Source organism: Ursus americanus, chromosome 19 (genome assembly GCF_024610735.1).
Source record: "Ursus americanus isolate L20-20 chromosome 19, mUrsAme1.1.p, whole genome shotgun sequence".
Lineage (NCBI taxonomy): Eukaryota > Metazoa > Chordata > Mammalia > Carnivora > Ursidae > Ursus > Ursus americanus.
Window position 1 is genome coordinate 37,913,164 of NC_142145.1, and position 25,045 is coordinate 37,938,208.

Genomic DNA, 25,045 nt, shown 5'->3' on the forward strand with positions numbered 1-25,045 from the left:
AATGAACATTTTTTTCAAAATCACTTGTATGATCAACTATCAGCAGACAAGTTAAGCATTTAAAAATTATTAACTAGGGAATTTTGTACTTAACAGAATAGGACATTTGTAATATACTTAAGTTTATATTTAATCATTATGAAGAAACATGTAACCATCAAATTTTCTTCACCATTTTAATAATAGACCTTTAATATATAATCAGTAAATTGTTAAATGAATAAATAAATGTATTTCAAAATAGAGATGATAGTTTAATCTATCTGGTACAGTTAACATAAGCAGAAATTTAGTTGGGAGCTCATGGCATGGTCTATATCATGTTAGAATTGATTTTTCAGTGGTTATTGACATGCTATAAGTTACTTCACATACTGAGAATAAATGTTTTATAAAAAATAAATGAATTATTTAATAGTTTTAAAAATTCATTTATTAATGAACTTGTTGCAAAGAAGAGTCAATGCTTGATTTTTCCATCATTAAGCAGTTTCTGTGCAGCATATTATTTTTTTTTTATAAATCTAATGCCTAACACAATACCTGAGTCACCATGGTAGTTTTATGCTGCTGCCTTAATAAATTCATGTGAACTTAGAAGCTTAAAATACCACTAAGTTATTTTCTCACAGCTCTGTATGTGAGAAGTCTTAAGTGAGTCTCACTGGGATAAAATCAAGTTGTTGGAGGTTCCATGAAAGCATCTGTTTCAGATTGCTGGCAGAATTCAGTTTCTTGTGGTTGTGGGAACTAGGTCCCTGTTTTCTTTCTGGCTGTGGGCAGAGGGCCATTTCTACCTTCCAGAGGCTACTTGCATTCCTTGGCTTGTAGCCTCCTTCCATCTTAAATGGGGAAAAAGAGATGATGGGCTTCAAGTCTTGCTCTCATTTTTAAATTTGTCCTGTGTCTTTCTTCACATTCTCTGAACTTCAGCAAAGAAAGATTCTCCGATTTTAAGAATTTATGTGATTAGATTGTCTCACCTAGGTAATCCAAAATCATCCCTTCAGCTCAAATTCTGTCCTTAAATCACACCTGCAAAGTTTCCTTTGCCATGAACAATAGCATATTCATAGGTTCCTGAGATGATAGCTCTAATAGTTATCCATAAGAATCCCCCAAGGACACACTTCTGAGGGGCTGACTTCATCACAGATGTCTGAAAGAATAGATGGCCTTCATAGACTTCAGATAGCTTCCATGAGTGTCATTTTATTCAAATTTAAGCTCATGGATTCTTCGTTTGGGGAGTCCAGATTTCAGCACCTAATGGCATATGAATGAACTGATTTCCACATGAGGGCTATGCTCAGGCTAATGATTGCTCTGAGATCAAAGAAAGGTAAAAACTGGGTAACATTGAATGTTTCAGAAGTGCACATGGCATTTTATTCCAGGAGGCTTGCCCACCCTTCCCTTCCTTCCTTCTTCCCTTCCCTTTTCCTTCCTTCCTTCCTTGCTTGTTCCCTCCCTCCCTCCCTCCCTCTCTCCCTCCCTCCCTCCTACCCTCCCTCCCTTTCTTTCCTTCCTTCCTGGAAAAATTGAAAGAAAGAAATGTTTACCAGGGAGGAAAGTTGGTCTGACATTGGCAAGGGTATGGGGTAGGAATGGCACTTGGAATGTAGGACAAAGAAAGGATAAACCCTATGAAACTGAGAAGCATTGCCTGTCTTATCTGAAGAGAGAGCAGTGTATTAAGTGTTGTGTCAATTTAAAACATACAGTACTTCTCCATAATCAAGTCATTGAAATACATGGGAAATTTATTATTGCTTTGTTAAAAAAATCTTTGGGATAAGTAATTTGAATGCTGCTATTATATTCTTATTTACTACTTTTGTTTGTTTTAGATTTCATTTGTTTATTTGAGAGAGCGCGCGCGCACGCGTGTGTGCATGAGTGGGGTGCAGGGTGGGGGGAAAGAGGGGAGAGGAAGAGGGAGAAGCAGACTCCTCACTGAGCAGGGAGCCTGGGAGCTCAATCCCAGGACCCTGAGATCATGACCTGAGCTGAAGGCAGACACTTAACCCACTGAGCCACCCAGGCGCCCCTCTTATTTATTACTTTTAAGTTTTCTTTTAAAATGTTCATATCCATCTGCAACCAAGAAGATCCTCTGTATTTTTTTAAAAATCAACTTATAGTTATTTTTTGTGAAACTGTCTTACTATTTTTTTTTTTTTCATTTTAATCTCCTGAGTTGTGAGAACACAGCTTGGCAAAGTGTATAAAGGCAGCAAAGCAGGTAGTTTAGATTTCTGTTAGTCTTCCAAGGAAAACCTACAAGTAAACTGGAATACAACACAGAGAGATTATACAGTAAAATGCTCTTGCAAACTAGGATTTAAAGAACTGGAAACCTTATTATTTTTCTCAGTCAAAATGTAAATGGGTAAATTTTTATGTTTTTATGTTGTAAAAATGAATTGTGAAATGTTTCTCTACAGAATGAAAAAACATGTAAAATGCCATCCAACTATAATACTCTGAAAAGTCGACATATTTAAGAACATTAGGTAGGAGTAGATCCTTAAAGAAAATAAAAATTATTCATGTTCAGCCCACCCATTTCCTCTGTCCTGTGTCAACAGGGCATGAGTATAATATGGTTTCATTCATCTAGTGATTCATTCGAGAGTGTTTACTGAGATACTACTATGAGCTGGGGCAAAAAATTAATAAGGCACAAAAAGTTTATAGAAGAGAGGAAATTAATACGAAGATATTAACTAAAATAATGGTGATTGCAGTGACAGAGCTATACATAGTACAGTAGTATAGTACTGACTGGGCCTTACCCAGTGCCAGTTTTCTAAGAAAAGTTGAAAATGCTAATCTTTACACATTTCACCATGTATTAATACATATATGTAGTACTTGCTATCAATGAATTAGGAATTACTTCCCAATAACATTATAAATGCCAGGTTTATTGCTTTTGTGTCCTGCTTCCCTTCTAAGGAGATTCTACATTTTTTCATTCTCTGGCTTTCTTCATATCTTTAAATAGATTAAACATATAAAACTACTTATGTGTCTCTGTATAAGAATATAATTGTATTTGTCCTATACTTAAGCAAACTAATTGCTACTCTTGTGCCTTCCTGCTAGGCTGACATGGCATATTGATGCAGAAACATAAACTATCTCTAATCAGCCTTTCCAGAAAGACCAAACATTGTCAGTTTCATTCATTTTTCACCACCACTATCCAAATTAATATCTTGCCAGCTTCAAAAAGAAGCCATCAAGTGAATTGCACAATATACATCTCACCTTTTTTTCATTGTATTGGATTTCCATGAAGTGTCTTATAATCTGGAAAAAAAACATTCATGGACCACTCCTTATATCCCAAATGTTTTTCATTCTTCGAGACACTTCTATTTCTATGCCATAACGTGGAAAGAAGTGACTTGGAAAGAACAATGGGTTGAGGAAATGATGGTAAGGGAAGGGGAATTTAGTTGAATGGATTCATACTTGGCAAACATAATGAAGATGAAACAAAAGGAAGAAAAGAGGAAATTTAAAAAAAAGTAAATAAGTTGAAGAAAAACAAAAGATGAGAGAAAAAGAAGACATAGAGGGAAATAACCATAAATTTGGTAAATAATTATTATGACAGATTTCTTTATGCCTTCATTTGCTCTGACCATGACTAGTTGATATTCAGAATAAATCTTAGGGTTGTGGCCCTGGGGGACCTAATGTTGCATTAAACCTGGAAAAATATGCAAGATCTAGGAACCCATCCATTTAATCATTTTAAGAGAGAATGGTGTCATTGCTGACTACAGAGAACCTATGTATCTTCCCATTTTCATTTATTTTGCCTCCCCATACCTTTAATTCCTAGTTATTATTTCTTTCCAACTCTCATTGGTACTTTTCCTCATATGCTGAATTATGCAATATTTATCATTCTGTCTCTGTCCTGTGTACTCAATACTATATTTTAAAGATCATCCTGTGTTACTATAATATATAACTAGTGCATTTCTTCTAATCACTTCATAGTCTTTCATGGTAGGTGACCACCACATTTTACTTTGCCATTCTGCAATTGAATGTACATCTATGTCACCTGCAAAATTTAACTTACCAACATAAAGTTAATTATGGACCCCCGAATCAGAAATTGTAGTAGAAAAATGAATAGACCTCTGGCTTCCTATAATGCAGGACCTACATGAACCACATTTAATTGAAGAGGTGTGGGGTAGATACATTCAGGCATTATTTATGGTATCTTAACAGCTTTGACAACTCTCTGCAAAGTTATTGTGTCCATTTTGAGAGCACTTAAAAAGCTCACAAGCATCTCATTATTTTAAAGGACTTGGAGACATTTTTGAATTATTAATAGGCTATGTCTCCTTAGTATATGCCTTTTTGAAAAACAAAATGCTTTTCAGCGGTCTTTGTCTTTGTGCAGGTATATGTACGGCCCAAATCAATCTTGAATGAGCGATCTAATTTGGAACTTTGTTTTGCATGATACTAATATACTAATTAAGGGTCTAGAGCAAGGGTCAGCAAGCTTTTTGTATAAAGGAAAAGATAGTGAATATTTTCGGCTTTGTTGTCCACTCAATCTCTGTTGCAGTTACTCAGCTCTGCCACCACAGAGGAAAAGCAATCATAGACAATATGTAAATGAATGAGGTGATACTGCTCCAGTAACATTTATTCACAAAAACAGGCCGTGGGCTAGATTTGGCTGGAAAGGTGTAATTTGATGAAACCTGTTCTAGAAAGTGATTTTTTTTTTTCCATATTGGGATTAAGTTATTTTGGGGACTAGACGGGTCTCAAGATGAGTATTTATAGAAAATTGTCTTAGGTATTTTTATTTTTATTTTTTTTAATGATTTTTTATTATATTATGTTAGTCACCATACAGTACATCCCCGGTTTCCGATGTAAAGCTCGATGATTCATTAGTTGCATATAACACCCAGTGCACCATGCAATACGTGCCCTCCTTAATACCCATCACCAGCCTATCCCATTCCCCCACCCCCCTCCCCTCTAAGGCCCTCAGTTTGTTTCTCATAGTCCATAGTCTCTCATGTTTCATTCCCCCTTCTGATTACCCCCCTTTCTTTATCCCTTTCTTCCTCTACCGATCATCCTAGTTCTTATGTTCCATAGATGAGAAAAATCATATGATAGTCTTTCTCTGCTTGACTTATTTCACTGAGCACTATCTCCTCCAGTGCCGTCCATGTTGAGAACTCGTTCTTTCTGATAGCTGAGTATTATTCCATTGTATATATGGACCACAACTTCTTAATCCAGTCATCTGTTGAAGGGCATCTCAGCTCCTTCCACGATTTAGCTATTGTGGACATTGCTGCTATGAACATTGGGGTGCATAAGGTCCTTCTCTTCACTACGTCTGTATCTTTGGGGTAAACACCCAGTAATGAAATTGCTGGATTGTAGGGTAGCTCAATTTTTAACTTTTTAAGGGACCTCCACACTGTTTTCCAGAGTGGCTGTACCAACTTGCATTCCCACCAACAATGTAGGAGGGATCCCCTTTCTCCACATCCTCTCCAGCAATTGTTGTTTCTTGCCTTGTCTATTTTTGCCATTCTAACTGGCGTAAGGTGGTATCTCAGTGTGGTTTTGATTTGAATTTCCTTGATGGCTAATGATTTTGAACATTTTTTCATGTGTCTGTTAGCCATTTGTATGTCTTCATTGGAAAAATGTCTGTTCATATCTTCCGCCCATTTTTTGATTTGTTTATTTGTTTCTCATGTATTGAGTTTGAGAAGTTCTTTGTAGATCTTGGATACCAGTCCTTTATCTGTAGTGTCATTTGCAAATATCTTCTCCCATTCCGTGGGCTGCCTCTTAGTTTTTCTGACTGTTTCCTTGGCTGTGCAGAAACTTTTAATCTTGATGAAGTCCCATAAATTCATTTTATCTTTTGTTTCTCTTGCCTTTGGGGATGTGTCATGAAAAAGGTTGCTTTGGCCGATGTCGTAGAGGTTGCTGCCTATGTTCTCCTCTAGAATTTTGATGGATTCCTGTCTCACATCGAGGTCTTTCATCCATTTGGAGTTTATTTTTGTGTATGGTGTGAGAGAGTGGTCAAGTTTCATTCTTTTGCATGTAGCTGTCCAATTTTCCCAGCACCATTTATTGAAGAGACTGCCTTTTTCCCACCGGATGTTTTTTCCTGCTTTATCAAATATTAGTTGCCTAAAGAGCCGAGGGTCCATTTCTGGGCTCTCTATTCTGTTCCATTGGTCTATGTGTCTGTTTTTGTGCCAGTGCCATGCTGTCTTTGTGATCACAGCTTTGTAGTACAGCTCGAAATCCGGCATTGTGATGCCCCCAGCTTTGTTTTTCCTTTTCAACAGTTCCTTGGAGATTCGGGGCCGTTTCTGTTTCCACACAAATTTAAGGACTATTTGTTCCAGTTCTTTGAAAAATGTCCTCGGTATTTTGATCGGGATAGCATTGAAAGTGTAGATTGCTCTGGGTAGCATGGACATTTTAACTATGTTAATTCTTCTGATCCATGAGCATGGAATATCTTTCCATCTTTTTATCTCTTCCTCAATGTCTTTCAAGAGTGATTTATAGTTTCTAGAATATAGGTCCTTTACGTCTCTGGTTAAGTTAATTCCAAGGTAACGTATGGGTTTTGGTGCTATTGTAAATGGGATGGATTCCCTAATTTCTCTTTCTTCGGTCTCGTTATTCGTGTATAGAAATGCAACTGATTTCTGAGCATTGATTTTGTATCCCGCCACGTTACTGAATTGCTCTATAACTTCTAATAGTTTGGGAGTGGCTTCTTTTGGGTTTTCCATATAGAGTATCATGTCATCTGCGAGGAGAGACATTTTGACTTCTTCTTTGCCGATTTGAATACTGCCTTAGGTATTTTTAATCCTATTTCTACTTGAGATCTATCACAAAGGTTTAGACAGTGCTCCAATGTGAATAACAATATCAGGTGATTAGAGATGCTCATGATCTTTTATTTATAAGTTAGGGGAATATCTAATTAAGAGGAGCAAAAGAGAAAAAGCATTAATAATAATTCTAGCCATAAGGATATTTTACTAGACTGCAGATAATTTACTATACTTTTCATATTTGGCACCTCTGAAATTGGGCCTAATGTTTTCTGACCCCACATTCCCAAGGAAAAGACACTGAAGCATTTTTAAATATGTATATATAAATTACAGAAATTAAATATATATATTTAACTCCAAAAAACTATTTTCTCTATGAGCATCCAGTTTATTTGGAAGAGTGATGTAATTCTATAAAGTATTCAAAAATTAGAGCATTCACACATATCAGTCTAGAATCTTAAAGGTTCTATAATTCACATTCAAGATTAGGCTAAAATCAGATTGTATTCTAGCCTTAATGCTGTTCTCTTCCTGTGTGACCTTAGATAAGAAATTGATTTTCCTGGCCTCCATTTCCTCATTGACAAGTAAGGATTTTTGAAACGTTTCTGTTCTGTAAAGTCTTGTAACAAATTAATACTATGGCTATAGTTGTGAAGAGAGACTTTAATTTTCTATATCATGTGCTTCTCTATTATTTGTGTATAGTATAATCAGCATGCATTATTTTATAATGGATTTTATAAAGATTTTATAAGTGGATTTTAAAAAGAAATATTTAAATTCCGATATAACATGGATGTGGCAATGAAATTGGCATTAAACATAAACATTTTCAAAATTAAACATTTGCTGCAAATAAAAGGTGAATTCAGGTTACTTGACCAGCAATAGGAAGTTATAAAATATCACATATTTTAATTTTTCAATGAATTTACTTAATTTATGCTATAATGTATGTACTTGAACCTCTTGGATCAGTCTCACATTTGTAATAAAGTTTCTAGGTACTGCTCTTACAGTTTCTGCATTTATGTAGTGGATTATTACTTTATGATAAAGTTAGTTGATAATTCCTTAACTCTTTTTGCTGATGACCTTTTAAAGCTGCATAATTAGAATAAGTTGTGGTTATTGTATTGAAATCTCTATCCCATGGGCCAACAAGGCAGCACATTAATTCTCTGCATCACCCACTCCATGTGCAGTGCCATCAGCACAAAGATATTATTCTTTGTAATTACATAAAGAAAGGGTCTATTTAGTGTTAACTGACCTTTCTGTGACTGATCAGCCTTTTCCACCAGTGAAGTAGAAATGTATATCATTAAAATGTGAGTAAATAGGAAACCTTTCTAAATCTTAAACTATTCAAATCAGGAGGTGCATACGAAGAGGAAATTGTTCAGTCTTTCACATGATGTGGTGAAAAGAGTAGCAGACTTTAAATATATATTTTAAAATATTGACAAATTGAAATATAATTAAATTAGAAAAATACACAGAAATATTTAACAGGAAAGTAATATACAAATATGTTTCTGTTTAACAATCTTAATAATAGAGGACACATTATTTAACTGAAGGTTAAAATTTAAAGTTTACTTAATAAGTAGTAAATTTATAGGAATTATTATTACTGTGGTTTATCATTTACAGAGGACATACATGTAATATAATTGTTTAAATCATGTATTTTACCTTGAAAAAATTCACTGGGGTATGTAGATTATGTGACACCAATTTTTACCCTCTTTTTCTTATTACATAATTTGTTTCTCTGATCAGTTATATTGGATACTTTGAGGGGCATGCATTATATTGAAGAAAACTGGTCAGATAGAAATTTAAAGCATTTCTTAAAGACATTGGGTAGTTATAGGAGAAAAGCTACAGTCAACATGGAGAAAAATATTCCCTTTTTTAATGTAAACCCACATTAGTCATGTGATTTTTAATATTTAACAAGCATCTGTGGTTCTAGGACAGATTTTCCCTGCTGATAACACAGACAGGACCCTGTATATGAAATATATTCAGAATCTGTTTTTAAAAAATGACTCTTCCTTGGAACTTTGCTCATCACTTTCACTGGAACTGATCTCTCATGGAACACTATCATTATTTGGATATATCTTTTCTCCCCTTCTTCATGTATGATGTATTCTGATGTAGTTAGCTTTGTGAATGCCTCAATTCCCTTATCTGACTGCAAACTTCTTCAGCCCTAAAATTGTGTATTTTTTCATGCTAGTATCAATAATTCTGATCAAATATGTATAATGAACAGCATCTAAAAATAATAAGGAACAAGCAGGGCTAATACAGAGTATTAATATTCAATGGATTCTCAGTGGAAACTTCTGAATTCTTTAAGAGGCAGTGCCATAGTATCCATTGATAAACTTTATGAGTAAATTGACAGCAGCTCCCATCAGGGAGCTAAGATAAAGAGTCCTGTATGTTGTCATATATGTATGTAGTCATGTGTGGGGGTGCTGGAGTGGGGTAACTAAAAAAGTATTCCCCTGGACTCTGGCAGGAACAGGTGCTATTTGATTTCTCATAGTGTCTCCCAATAGGGCTTTGTGTATACCAGTTGCTCAGTAAGCATTTTGAATAAATTAGTGAATAGAGAGCATTTTGTCAAACATGATAATATATAGAGTCTGAGGCATGTAACAACCTTGATGCAGAGGACTAATTTGTTCATTTAAAAATCGAGAATGTTCAAGACTAATTATCAGAGAACTCGTGTTGGACAAGAGACTGGTTTCCATGGCAGCACAGACAAGAAAGTGGGTCCTGGGAGAGTTAGAACAGTTATTTGCTCCTTTGAGGCTTCAGGGTATCGACACATATCATTCTTACAGACTTGCTTCTTGGAAACACTGGGGAGAACTCTCATTTTCTGTAGTAATTGGTGTATAGATTTTAAGGGAACAGCAATACAATAATGCCTCTATGCACACAGTAGGTGATGCACCTGATAAAGTGTATGCTTTCTCCATGTCTGTTATATTGTTAGAGACTTGGCATGTATTTTAAGCATTTGTGTTCACCACACTAATTCCCATGAATCAAAGGGACTGCTTTTTGAAGTGACAATGTTCACAAAGAGACTTCAAGCCTCTAGGTCTCCTTTATTCTAAAGTCCATCCCCTGCACATTCCATGAATCAGTCTCAGTACTGTTGCCTCCTTTAATAATATCAAAGCATCACTGTGTGCAAAACTACCAATCCAGTGCCCTAAACTGGCAGAGATGTGCCAAAGGCATATGTGGGGTTTTAATAGTATGGTATCAGTGGTTTAATGCATGAGCATGTGTACAAGATCACGTGCTACTGAAACATTGGTGCTTGGAATGGAGCATTATTTATGATGCTTTGCCTCAGTGGGATACTAAATGTATGGGTACTTTGCATTGTTTGCATAGTAATATTTTAAAGCCTAGAGATAACGAAACATTTAACACAATCCATGAAAGCCTAATTCGCAAGTCATAGGTAACAACCATCTAATAGTCCTAAAGGGGCCATAAAAACATTCCTCTCGACTGACTCACCGAACTTTGCTCAAATATATATTGACCCATGTAGCAGGAGAGTTTTGATCCCTGCCAAATAAAAGACTGTTCTAAGATTCAAATCACTGATTATTTTTTCTACGAGGCCTTTTCTGACCCACTCCCCCATCCAGTAGAATCAATTCCACCTGGTAGAATTGATTACAGTTATTTCAAGAAATACCTCAAATAGGCTTGTTTACACTTCTGCCTCCTCCTACTCTGGCCTCTAATCCCTGGTGAAAAGGGTCACATTCTATTCTTATTAATCCTTGGGGAGCCATGGAGCAGGATGCAGAGAATAAACTTATTAAGGGTTTGCTAAACAAATGATTGAATGAACAAAAGCTAAACATGAGGCTACTCTGGAGTAAATTGATCAATAAATACCACAATACAACTTTTGTTTTCTGGTGGTTCCAGCAGGAAGTCAATCCTTTGCAACCATGAGACTCCAGTGGGTGTGGTGCAATCTGTGTAAGAACATGGACATATGTGGCACTAACAGCCAGCAAAGCCCTGGCAAGATGCATAAAGAGCAAGGAGCTGTCTGCACTAAACTATTAATAACCAAGAACCAGGAGATGACAGATCATCAAAAAAGATCATCTGAGGCAGCCACACATAATCATATCAGGATGGGACACTTAGAATTAGAACTGGGCCAGAGATGACAACTCTTTTACAATATGTAATTATAGCCCCTCTACCTAGCAAACTGGATCCAAAGGCCTTTATTAAGAGTGACTGAGGGTATAGATGACACATTACCATAAATTTAGGTATGGACACTAGGGCTATTTTAACAACATTGAAGTATTTAGAAATAGGTATGTAGGTCTTCTACATATATATGTACAGTGCAAATACTTTTTTTTTTAAAGATTTTATTTATTTATTTGACAGAGAGAGAGACAGCCAGCGAGACAGGGAACACAAGCAGGGGGAGTGGGAAAGGAAGAAGCAGGCTCCCTGCAGAGCAGGGAGCCCGATGCGGGGGGGGGGGGGGGGCGATCCCAGAACGCTGGGATCACACCCTGAGCCGAAGGCAATCTCTTAACGACTGAGCCACCCAGGCACCCCTACAATGCAAATACTTTAATCATAAGCGTCTCTCTAGACTATTTGGATCAAGTTTCTTTCTCGTAATCTCCTTTGCCATTAATCCATCTTAAATTAAAAAAAAAAAAAGTTCAAATGTGTTTAGACTTTCTCCAGGGTAAGTGTATCTGGCTTGACCTCCATCAGAGTCAATGGGTAGCATTGTTGCATCAACCACAGTCCAGAATTGTGCAGGCCTCAGCTGTAAAAGTCTATGTGCTTACGCACTTGTCTTGTCAGTGACGGCATCAGTCTTAATCAAATCATGGAATATGGAATCGTGTAGGTAAAACAAGCAAACAAACAAAAACAAAAGCAAAATGAACAAACAAACAAAAAACCAAGAGACTAATTATATATAACCAACATACCCGTATTGACTTACAATATAAAGTGGCTTCCAAAGGGACCAAGTTCTAGTTTCCTTCAGCAGCTCATTTTATCTATGTCAACAAGCTGTGTGTTAGCCAGATTATGAAAGGAGAGTTGCTTGGTATAAGTAGGCTCAGATCAAAGTGATTCTGTTATTTGATTGTTTAATATCATTAGGTTTTATAAAGATAGTGCTGCGTAGTGTTGCGTGCTAGCTCATGTTTACAAAGGAAATATATTGGATGGTGAAGAGTATGGGATCTAGAGCCCATCTGCCTTGATGCAAAGCCCAAGTCTCCACTTAATATGTGTGTAATCTTGCACAAGATACCTGGGTGTTTCAGTTGCCATGGTTGCATAATAGATACCCTAAACTTTATGGCTCATGATTCTATGTGTCAGAAATTTGGACAGGACACAGCAGAGCCTGCTTGTCTCTTGTCTCACGCTTTCTGAACCATCAGCTGGATGACTTAGACACTGAGGATTGGAATCATCTTCAAATGACTCATTTATTCATGAATGATGCTGACAGTTCTCTGACACCTGAGCTAGGGTTGTTTGCTGGAAGACCTACACATAACTTCTCCATGGGGCCTGGATTCCTTATAATATGGTACCTGGTTCTGAGGATGAATGTCCCCAAAGAGAGGGCCAGGCAGAAACAATATGTTTGTTTGTTTTTAAATAAACTGTCTTCTTTAAAACTAGCTTTTTAAAATAAACTAGCCTGGAAAGTCACATAGTATCTTTTCTAACATATTCTTTTGGCTGGTGAAACCACAAGTCTACCTAGGTTCTTCTTGATAGGAAGTAACAAGATTCTGGGACAACATGTAGAATGAAAGTATTTCTGTTGCCTTTTTTTGGAAAATACAATTTGCCTTACCTGACTTTTCTTGCCTTTGTTTCCCTATCTGTAAAATGAGGATACTAATGTAACAACTGAGATGATTGCTATTGTCTCAATTCTTTCCATTGTGTATGGAATTAAGCCCTATTTCTAAGTTCTTGTCTCTATGTCACCTGGTGAAACATAAATAGATGACCTACTGTTTTGTGCAAAAAGAACCCAGTTCTCTAATTATAATTCCCTATTCTTTATTTGCCCAGTGTGAGAGGGAAAGAGAAGGGAAAGAGTGAGAAAAAATAAACTGAAAATGAAGAAAATGAAGGAGAAGTCCAAGATGAAATCCATGGTTTAAAAAATAAGAAAGGTCAAGTGAAGAAGAAAATGGAAAACCTACCATTTGTATATTTTGGGGTCTCAGTCTGCCTTCAATTTTCAGCATTTTTGGTGACAGAAGGAGAAGCCAATTCTTTCTTTAGGTATGGTTTCTCAATACTTTGGGGATCATGGGCTAGTTAGGTAACCCCAGAAAAATGCTATGTATAGTTTCAAGGGGTTCACATACCTTTTGAAGTCCATGATGCCCCCAGAGAAAAAACTCTTGCTAAGGCTGGACAATGTGGTATATCCTTAGAATAATGTTCAGGGCAAAAACATATTGTGCGAGTGCTCTTTATATGCTTTTTCAAATCTTTACCTCTCAAGTAGTATAATATCAAGTAATATAAATTTTACATTCTAATTATATATTTGTATGATTTTTAATATAAATCTTTCCCACAATACCATGAATTTTTGAGATTCCCCCTTATATCCTAGAGCTTGGCATATTGTAGTTATTACTCAGACCACAATTATTTTAACCTGCAGAGATTGCAATCAAATTTTTCTTTAATGGTTTTAGGAACAAAATTTTTTTCGAGTTCACATTTAGCTAAGACCTTAAGTAGAGAGATTCTACTGATAAGATTCAGCTGGATTTGAATTTAGAAGCATGTAGGGGCGCCTGGGTGGCACAGCGGTTAAGCGTCTGCCTTCGGCTCAGGGCGTGATCCTGGCGTTATGGGATCGAGTCCCACATCAGGCTCCTCTGCTGGAAGCCTGCTTCTTCCTCTCCCACTCCCCTGCTTGTGTTCCCTCTCTCGCTGGCTGTCTCTATCTCTGTCAAATAAATAAATAAAATCTAAAAAAAAAAAAAAAAAAAGAAGCATGTAAAAGTCATCTTACTTCTCTTATTAGTTTCTTCTTTCTTCTCACCCTTTTATTTCTGACCCCAACTTTTGTGCCCTTGTTAAATATCTTCTACTGTTAATCTTTTATAAGCTCTTAAACTCCAGTAGTGGTAACATTATTTCCCCTCAACATATTTCCACCAGTATCATTCCCTCTTTGTTTCATTCGCATGTAATAATACTACTGGTTAAAATTAAACAACTCAAAGTTGTAAGGTTGAACCACAGTTAAGCATAAACAAACATTTTCAAGGAGTGTCAGTAGAATCCCATTATTTAAAATTTTTATAAACCTGAAACTTCATCACATATCTGAATGTCACTGACTTTCAGGAATAGTGAATTGGCAAATCCTTCTATAAATTCATTATTGAGAAATGATAATGTAAAATATCATGACTGATGTAACAATGTTTTGAAGATTCATTGACATAACTGCACAATTTAATTTCTTGGTATCTAATTATGGCATATAAAGCAGTAAGAACTGGTGTCATATGGAAATTGAAGGTATATGTATTTGGAAATAAAACTGCATTTTACCCAGTGAGCAAATCATAAAGTACAAATATATCCTCACTGAAGTTCCATTAAATAAATAGGTTAATGCAAATCCCACAACTTTTCTACCACTCCTCTCAAATGCAATGTTTATAGTAGCCAATAGGGCTTGAAAAAAAAATGTAATTGAGAAGTAGAATACCTCAGGTATCAGGATTGTGTTTATGTTAAATCAAATAAACAAAAAAGCTCAAAATGATTCCTCCTCCTACCTTCAGTAGAACATTTATCAAAGATCCAACTAAATCACTTGAGGCTTAGATATTAGTAAGTGTTAAGATATCAAAAAGAACTGTAACCATTTTTTTCAAAAGTATCCCCACCATGGTAAAATACTCATAGATACTTGGTCCTCCTACCAGAAGATCATTCTATGTGATTTTTGATAAGTTTATTAGATTAAAGTTTCTAAAGTTTGAAATTACTATGCCAGAATTAGGACAAGGACATTTAAAATGGTTCTCAGTTCATCATTTTGGCTTTATGAAGAACACCTGTGACATAGTATTCATCATTAGGGATCAATATGGATACCAGGCTTTCATGAGAAATATGTTTGTTGACCTTAATAAATCTTCAAGTGTGTAAATACAGAAATATTTGTACAGGCAATTTTCTGCTGAATTACATTTCGTCTGTGCACATTCTCATACTGCAATATATTTTTAAACAACTTATACTAAAGGTTTGATGTGAAGGCAGTTTTCGCAAAGAGACATTTTTAATTGCTTCACAATGGTTATTTTTGTATCTAATTATTTAATCACCATTATCATCTTCATGATTAATCCACATTTATGTGTTTTGCAAACTTTTTGCTACTATAAATAAAGTTTTAGTGAATAAGGCTTTTTGCTTAGAATAAATTTCCATAAAATGAACTACTAGATTAACAGGTTTGAAAATATTTAAGGCTGTTGATAAATTCTGTATTTTTTAAAACATCAGAGAAAACTGTATGTGCTACAAACATTAAAAAGAATCAACATCTAGACCGAATTCACACATCTAATTAAAAATGATAGGTAGCTCCTAATTTGCCAGTTGGTAATATTACAAAAGTTATATTCTAACAGTTTTGTATTAGATTTAACATATATTTATTTAGTCATGAGGGGGTGTTATAAAGTTCTCAACTGCTCACAGATTTAACCTTTAACATAGCTAAAGTGTAGTAGGATCAAATAATGGCTCTCTGGTGGTACTTCTAAATGTTGAGTTCCTTGTCTTTGTCTTTTACCCTTTAACTCTATGTTTTCAGTGAGTGCTACCACTCTGAACCTTTTGGAAATAGGATTCTAAGCTTCCAAATGTCTTATACCTATTTGAGCGTTGAGGTTTGGGGAAAGGAAAAGGGAGTACTAAACTGGAAGAAGCCTCCTAGGAAGCTGAGCGGAGCATTTCAGGACTGAGTACTTCCCAAGGCATTGTGGAGGGAAGTCTGGGAAGGAGGGAGAACAAAAGTCAGAGAGACTCTGGTAAATCAGTGTTCAAAAAAGAAAGAAAAGATATAAGAGCATCAAGAAAGAAAATTATTAAATCCAAGGAGGATATCGACACCAGAGGAAGCACCTTTTTTACTTTATTATTTTTCTACAATATGTAATATAATATTTGTAGGTAATTCAAATGATGTTGAAAAAACCAAGGAAATTAAGATGACTTTAAATATATATTTATCTTCTAGAAAATGCAAGATGATTCTCTAGAAGAAAATCTACGTTTAGCTCAAGAATATCAAAAATTACAGAATACTTTCTTAATGGAAAAGGACAATTATTTCAATCTATATGATAGACAGTTATCACTTGATGCTTCAATTCGAGATAAGAAACAGGTAGGTTTTCTAATTTCTTTAAATAATGATTTACTTGACATATGTACTACAAAAAGTAACAAGTGGGCAGTCATGGGCTCTCCAATCGATGGTGGTCCTTTATATGCAGCCAAATGGCATGTTTTCTTCTTGTAGAGTTGTACGTTTTTATCAACTTTGAAACTCAATTTTGAATAGATATTTGAGAAATGAAGAAACCTAGTGTCTAATCCAGCATTTTATACTAATTTGCTTTATTATGATCTGGAATACTAAATTTTTGGAGTTTATAGATTTAGATGTATTATCATAGACTTCAAATTTCATTTTTATCTATAGGTAACTTTTCACGATATGCCTCAAAATCTTCATCATATTGTATGGGCTTCAAATGTTGGTGTCTATTTTCTTAACAAATATGAGTCTTAATTAGAAACTTGGAGAATAGTTGAGCCTCTGTAGTTACTGGAAATCAGTAGAAATTCCTCATATATTTTGTAAAATCTTCTGTAATAATAAAACTAGAAAAGTAAAACACATAGTATGCCAGAAATGAAAAAGGAAAGCAAAAGCTCCATCACTTGTATTAAGATATAGCCACTTCCTCTGTATTCTTCCCCAGATACTCATTGGCAAGAAAAATCATTTCCCTTTGAATTTTTGTTTCTTCCCAGCATCTAAATTTCAAAATACAGAAGCATGATTATTTTTTAACAATTCATCTAGTCCTAAGAACCAGTGGACAGCTAATGAATGCTTTCTCCTATTGTTGTCACCCATACTGCTCTACTGTAAATTAGTGGTGTAAAATTCCAGTACTGTACTTATCCCTCCTTATTGTGGAATATTGGAAAGACAGAAGGCCGGGATTTGAGTGCAATCTCTACCACTTACTAGCTCAGTGATCTTGGCAAATTATTTATCCTTTCTGACCTCCGTTTTCTCATCTGTAAAATAAGATTACCTCAGAGGAAAACTGATAAGGAATAAAAAGGAGACATCCATAGTTATTTTGAAAATAAAAGGATACTATGCAACTGTAACTATTACATTCATCTGGTACGCTGCTTGTAAACTCCCTTGTGTTTCCCATCCATCTACTCTCGTGTGAGTTGAAGTTTCTGAATACATTGGAAGAAAAAGTATGTATTTCTCTCTTAAAAATTAGTAGCAGGATGAAGGTAGATTAAGAAATAAATGTGTTTGGGAAAGAATTGATAATATAACCATACACCAAAATCTTAGTGTCCTCAAACTATGTGCAGGATTCAAAGAAAGGACATCAGTGGAACATTTGACCAATCACTTCATGCATTTGACATTGTTATTGAGGTTAAGCATGTTCTATTTGTTCCTGATAATTGAGGAGGAGAAAATAATCAATGGCTATACTGTATTTCCTTCTCTAACCAGGAGGGAAACAAAAATAAATTTTATGTATACTTGTTATCAGTTTATATAGAATCCTTTGGTGACAAATGATAACTAGATACCTGCATAAATAGCAAGAACTCATGCCTTTAAGAGAGATCCATAACACCGTATTTCCATAGTAAGAATAAAATTGTCTCGATGTTGTAATTAAAGCAAATCATGATTCAGGATTCGAGAAGTGAGACCCTGGTATGAACAGACAGTGAGGTATGCTAGGAGATTGAGTTTATATTTGTGATGATCCCTCAAACGAATCACTTTTAGCACACCTGTTTCAGGGAAACTTTCAAAGATTTATTTGTACTTCCAATCATTTTTCATTTCCATCCTTCAGCGATGGAGGTCATTAAGTGCAGACTGCCCTTGTCAGTGTCATGTAGGATCAATTTGCTGCAATGGACAGAGAGGCCTTATTGATGCTGTTAAATCTGTCAGTGAGAAATCGTATGTCATTAGCGTCTAATGCACTGCTTACAGGATGGAATTTGGCCATCAAAACTGAAAAAAAAAAACCCTTTAATATTTTAGTCCATTTCTTTGATATTGCAGCATTTTTCATATTATATATATATATGTTTTAGTCCCTTGACCAGTTTAGTTTTGGGTACACAAAAGCACTGTTCAAACTCTGATTCCCCTGTTTAATTTCCTTGTCATATAAAGTGGATCTCACCTTAAGGAATTTTGTGTATTATTTTCCCGTTTTCCTGTTTTATAACTTCATTGCTTCTGAGCATAGATTCCTTTTGGCATGGTAAATAATTACATTTTTATTTTTGTGCTTGTTTTGGAGTATTATTCTCTCTACACAAATCTCGTTCTTCTTTGTATTTTTAGGCCAAGAGTAGCAAAAAAAGATTAATGGAGGAATAAAACAAGTTAAATATAAAAAAAAATGTCCCTTTCCTTAACACAATTTTATATACAGATGGTTCAAATGTTAGAGTGCTATATTATTACTCTTGATAAAGTTATATCTCCTTCCTTTGCACATGTTTCTTGGTACTTTCCTGTGCTTCAAATTTTTGCAGTTACGAATATTTTCCCCTTTAAAAATCAGAAACAAACAAAAATGATTGTACAAAATTCCTATCTTCCCTGTTCATGGGTAATGATGGAATAGAATCCAATCTAAAACTTTTCATACCTCAAAATTTGAAATAACACTAAAGGGGAATAAAAGAAAAATATCTGAAAAACAGGTTGTACTTCTATGTAAAATGGACATTTTCATCATTTTCTTTAAAAGATTTCAAAAATGTTTTTCATTTTTTAAAAAATCCATGAATGTATTGATAAAATCGGGTTTGTTTTAATTGCTGTCTCAAATTCTTCAAGTCTGCAAAAAAAGGTAAGCTAAGCAAGCATATAAATGATGTGTTCTGTTGGCTGAAAACATGATCCCTTTCAAAACTGGTTAAAACATATCTTTAATTCTTTTGTAAACCACTTGTGAAGCTTAACCTTTGCCTACTCCAGTTCTCAGGACTTTCAGACTAAGGGAATACAAATTATTACAGAATCAGTCAGCACTTAACAAGCACTTATAGGGACCTGGCGTCTGTGCCAAGCAGTTTGCAAGTATTATCTTTGTAATGTCCATTAGTAATCCTCTAAAATTTTTTATTATTATTGTAATCATCTCTAGTTTAAGATATGGAACTGAGACTGAGTGTGTCACAAGGTCATGCAAGTAGAGGGAACTGACTGAGATAGGACTCGAACACAGGATTTTTAAAAATCCAACCCATTTCATAACCATGACACTCCCCCCGTACTATAACATTATTAAACAATCCTATACAGTCTCATCAGGCTTTATAAAGCATGTAAAAACCAAATCAGTCATGCATTATGCCGATAGTGTCCAACTGAAACAGAGTCTTTGATTCACTAGTTGTTTTTATAATTTTATCTCATTGAAGCCACTTTTTCACCGAAACTTATGTACACAAACTTACAGACCATACATAGCAGTATTTGCAGCCTAGAGAATTGTGAACAAACAAAAAGATGAAGTATTACCTCACAACTTCATAAAATTAACTGCGTATGTACTGTACTACTGTAATAATTTCACAGCCACCTCCTGTTGCTGTTGTGGTGAGCTCAGGTGTTGTGAGTATCTGCTCGAAAGGCCCTGTGAATGCTCATCATCTCTGTGTGAGCACTTCCCCTCTCCAGTAAATTGCTTTCCTAGTAAAAAGTGATCTCAAGATTTATGGATATCTGGCAATGTCCGGAGACATTTTTGGTTATCACACCTGGGGGGGAGATATTAGCAGGGGTGTTTCTAGTATCTAATGGGTAGAGGCCAGGGATACTGCTAAAAATCCCCCCACACACACACCAAAAAGTTTTCCAGCCTGAAATATCAATAGAGCTAAGGTTAAGAAACCCTAATATATATATTTATATATATATTTATTTTTTGATGAATGAATATATAAAAATATATATTTATATTTATATAATATTTATATTTATATTTATATAATATTTATATAATATTTATATATGATACATGTTATATATCATATATAAATGTTATATATATTATATATGATAAATATATAAATATAAATATATTTATCATATATAATATATATTTAATATATTTTATTTTATTTTAATATAAATATAAATATATTAAATATATATTAAATATACATTACATATTAATATATTATATATAATATATTACATAAATATATTAAATATATATTTATATATATATAGATATTCAGATACAGAGATAGAGATAGACGTATTATATATTATTTATCATATATATTATTTATCATATATACATATGGCACACTGCAAAATATATTCCCCTTTTAAAAACTCAAGCCATATTTGCATATTAAAGATTCTGAGAAATCCCATTTTAAGAAACCTGTTGACTCTGTTAACCCTGAATTTCCTGTGATCCCTGGAGCCCTTTCTTAGGAAACCTGTTTACACCTGACAGTATTTAGTAGATTAAACCTGGCAAAATACTATTCTGTAGAGAAATGGAGAAAATTTAATGTCATAAAATCATACATTCAGGAAATTTTGCTTACATATAACTTTTAAAAAGAAGTAAATAAGGTATTCTTTATATTACCTATAAAGTCCTAGAAAAAAACTGGAATATTTTCAAATAAATAGGTTATGTTCTTTGGAATCCATACAGACTTAGAACTTTGACTTTTTAAAATGTGATAGTGCAGCTATAAAACAAAATAGTAATTTTTAATCACCCAAAGACCATGTTAAAAAATTATAATAAAACAAGTAAAATGTTTATAATATGCACCTCCTCTAATAGGTATATGTTTCTACTTACACTTCTCTAATGCATGACTTAGAACTGCAATTGATTTGCAATTCTGTGGGAGTATCAGTATAATGTTCTTTTTAGTTTTGAACTACACATATGCATCACAATGACATAAACATTTGAAAAAATTGCTCTTGTAATCATCTTTCCCCAAATCTACGGAGCTGTATCTTATAATCACTTATTAACATGAATATTAATATAGGAAATGCATATTCATGTACTAAATGTTTTCTGTAGGTCATTTGTTCTTTTTTCAGAGTTTTACTCTTATTGAAAGTGGGAAGGAATATCTGTGGATAGCTTATTTAGTCCCTCTGAGCCTCTGAAGAAATGGAAATATTAATGCCTCCCTAGCAAGATTATTGTAAAAAGTATATCATAATAGTTAACATTTATGACATGCTAACTATGTGTGGGGCACTTTGCAATCTTTTATATGTAATTTTATTTAATTTTTTCAACAATCCCATGGAACATAAATATATTTTAAATAAAAAGCACCTACAATAGTTTTTCACAGACTGTATATTTTGCACATACAAGCTATGACAACTGATATTGTTATTATTCTTTAGATAAACATATATCCCTTACTTCTTATATAAAATCTTGGTGTGACTGTACTATTATGAGAGAGCTTCTAGTCCATAATAGGTATAAAATAGTTTATGCAGCCTGAGAAGCATGAATTAAGGAGAGAGAGGACAGAAATACAGGGTAATAGTGACGTTATGATAATCACTTAGAAACGTATACGGATGCTGGAAGGTATAGAGCAATAGACAAACACCTAATTGTTTAGGTAAAGCTGACAGAGGGTTACAGAATGGAAAATCGTATATATACACACATACATGAGAAAGTATGAGGGATAGACTTAGCAGTAACTCATGGGTTAGTCAGAGTTACATCCAAATCTTATACTAAAAAACACCATTAGAACATGTATATTTATTAAAAGAGCCCATGCACAATAGCTGTAACAACTGGAAATTTCCTAGAAATGACCCAGAGAGGAAATATGTTATTAGAACCTTCATGAAGAAATCTGTAAAATCACAGATGGAGAAGACAATAATAAAAACAACACATACCATGATGACACTCAATATTTTAATTTGATGGGATCTGGCATCTTCACATTGCAATTTTAAAGTAATTTCAGACAAGCCACAATCATTTCAGTTGTGACACAGTAAACAGTATTTTATTTACATCCGCATTTCCAGAGAACGTATTTTGTACATCGTGAAATGTGTTCTACTTATCCATATTCTATGTACACCTATGTAAACCTGATTTTCCAACTAGAGAAGAAGTTATTCAAATTTCAGAGGCTCCTTAATCAATTCACTAGGCACTAGTTCACAAGTTATATTTCTTTTGTTTTTTGAAATGGGCCTGAGTAAATTAACACTACCAAAAATATATAATTAATGTACCTGTACAATCTGACCCTTCAAGTGTTTGTTAATAAATGACTAGGGAAAAATATTGTGGACAGATAGGCATTAAAAATATTTTCCTTTTTCTGCTAAAGGGTAACTCAAATAGCTTTCCCATCAAAGTAATGTGAATATGACAGATTCCTTTTTTAAATCTTATACTATTCCATCATAGTAAAGCACCAATTTAAAAAAAAACAAAAACACATGCACACACAGCCAATACGCTTTCTGAGAAAAGGAAAGAGATAATGGAGTGAATAGTATAGTTTTAGAATTCTGTAAAGTTGTGTCAGATTAAAATCATTTTCAGATTATTTCCTTGGATGCTGGTAATCAGAATAGTGTGGTCTTTCAAGGAAAAAAATCCTCATTTTAAAGAAAGATATGCAATGTACTCATAGGTTATTGAAAAAAAGTATATAAAACAAAGCTACTATCTGCATTGATGTACATAGAAAAAGAGCAAAAATGTTATCTGTAAAAGCAGAAAAGAATTTGGCCTGCTTGACTTTTGTATCAAGCATGCTACAGCAATCTTTTGATTCTAATATGAAACTATAGTAAGGATCATTGCACTAATGCATGAGGATTTGTGATAATGTTGCAGAAATTTTACTGTCAAAACTGAACTGCAGTGTAATGACTTTTGTTATCATGGTTTCTAATAACTATTCAGCATGAATTGACCCTACATATGTTTTGCTGCAATAATGTGTCAGTAACTCAAAAAGCTAAAAAGGAAATAAAAAACAGTCAATACAGTGCTATGTATGAGTTCATGACAACCTTTCTCCAGTCTTACTATTAATATTGTTAAAACAATGGTAACACAGATACCATGCAAACTACAGGATCACATAGAAATAAAAGCTTACACACTTTGTGACAGTTCCGGCCAAATATACCTTAAAAGTACTTTACAAGAAAACGGTTCTCCTCTGTTCGCACTGAAAACTAGGTGCTGATTGGTCCTTTACTACTTTGGAGTCTGTTACTCTCAGCTGTAGGGAGCCTTTGATATGTTTCTCTTCTTCTCTTTACAGTGTGTTTCAGTTTCCTCCCCTTTTATGAGATTCCCTCCCCCCCTTCTTTCTTTCTTCCTTTATCTTTGCATCTCTCCTTCTTGGAGGATACTTTCACTTCAGCATCTCTTCATTGCGGTAAATAAGGGAAATAAAAATAGGCTACTGCTCATCTCCTATGTGGCTGCCACCATGCTCTGCATTTACAAGTGTAAAGCATTGAACCCTGCACCTGCAATAATGTAGTTACAGATAATGTCCTCATTACTATTCTGTTCTTCTTATTTAACTTATAAAAACTCTATGGAGGGGCACCTTGGTGGCTCAGTTGGTTGAGCATCTGACTTTTGATTTCGGCTTAGGTCGTGATCTCAGGGTCCTGGGATCAAGCCCAGTGTCAGACTCCCCACTTCGCAGGGAGTCTGCTTATCTCCCTCTCCTTCTGCCCTCCCCCATTCATGTTCTCTCTCTCTCTCTCTCAAATAAATAAATCTTAAAAACAAACAAACAAACAAACTCTGAGACACCTGTGAATATTCTAATTTTTTCCTTAAGAAACTAAGAGCTACTATAACAAAAAGCACAGACTGGGTGGCTTAAACAGTGACCTCGTTTTAATTTAATTATCCCTGTAAAGAACTTATCTCTAGTTACAGTCACATTCTGAGGTCTTGGATGTAGGACTTCAACATATGAATTTAGGGGGAGAGGAACAGTAAAACCCATAACAGGTGCTTTGTAATTTAAGGCCACACTACTTGTCATTGGGAAGCAGTGCTGTGATTCAAACCCGGGTCCCTTGGGCTCAAGCTTATGGACTTTCTGCTATTCCACAGCTTCTCTTATATTCTTTTTTTCTACCCTGCTCAACCTATTATTCATCCTGTGCATCACTGTGTCTCTTTAAATGCAAAGATCTTTCAATTATAAGGACTTCATAACTTCTGTGACACTGGGTGTATGATTAAGCAATGCCTGGTAATGAAATACTTTTTGATGGGGATATTTAATGGTTTTATACAGGAAATAGCAGATCATTTATGTTTCTCATCAGTGGTCAGAGATCCAAGCAGAAAAGTTCTTTTTCCAACTACGTGGACTTTAAAATTCCTCTCTCATTGCCTCAGACTGCAGAACATGTATTTATCAATGCAGATGAACCTAATCACAGAGACTGCAATAGAAATTAGGATGAAGACACAGGCCATACACGTTAAAAAACAAAGAAAGAGAGCAGCAGCTGCAAGAGGCAGGCAGCATTTAGCAAAGAATATAGAAGGAAGGGGCATCTTGGTGGCACAGTTGGTTAAGTGTCCTTCTCTTGATTTCAGCTCAGGTGAGGGTCTCAGGGTTATGGGATGGAGCCCCATGTTGGGCTCTGAACTCAGTGGGGAGTCTGCTGGAGATTCTTTGTCTCTCCC

General features: G+C 34.7%; 1 protein-coding gene across 1 annotated transcript in view; it reads left to right on the forward strand.

Annotated features, from left to right (window-relative positions):
- The window catches only part of CCDC178 (coiled-coil domain containing 178), a 372,754-nt gene that overhangs the window by 229,087 nt on the left and 118,622 nt on the right, over positions 1-25,045 (forward strand). The window contains exon 18 of the mRNA XM_087869978.1: positions 16,261-16,410. Coding sequence (XP_087726104.1) covers positions 16,261-16,410 — 150 coding nt within the window. The remainder of the gene's footprint in view (positions 1-16,260; positions 16,411-25,045) is intronic.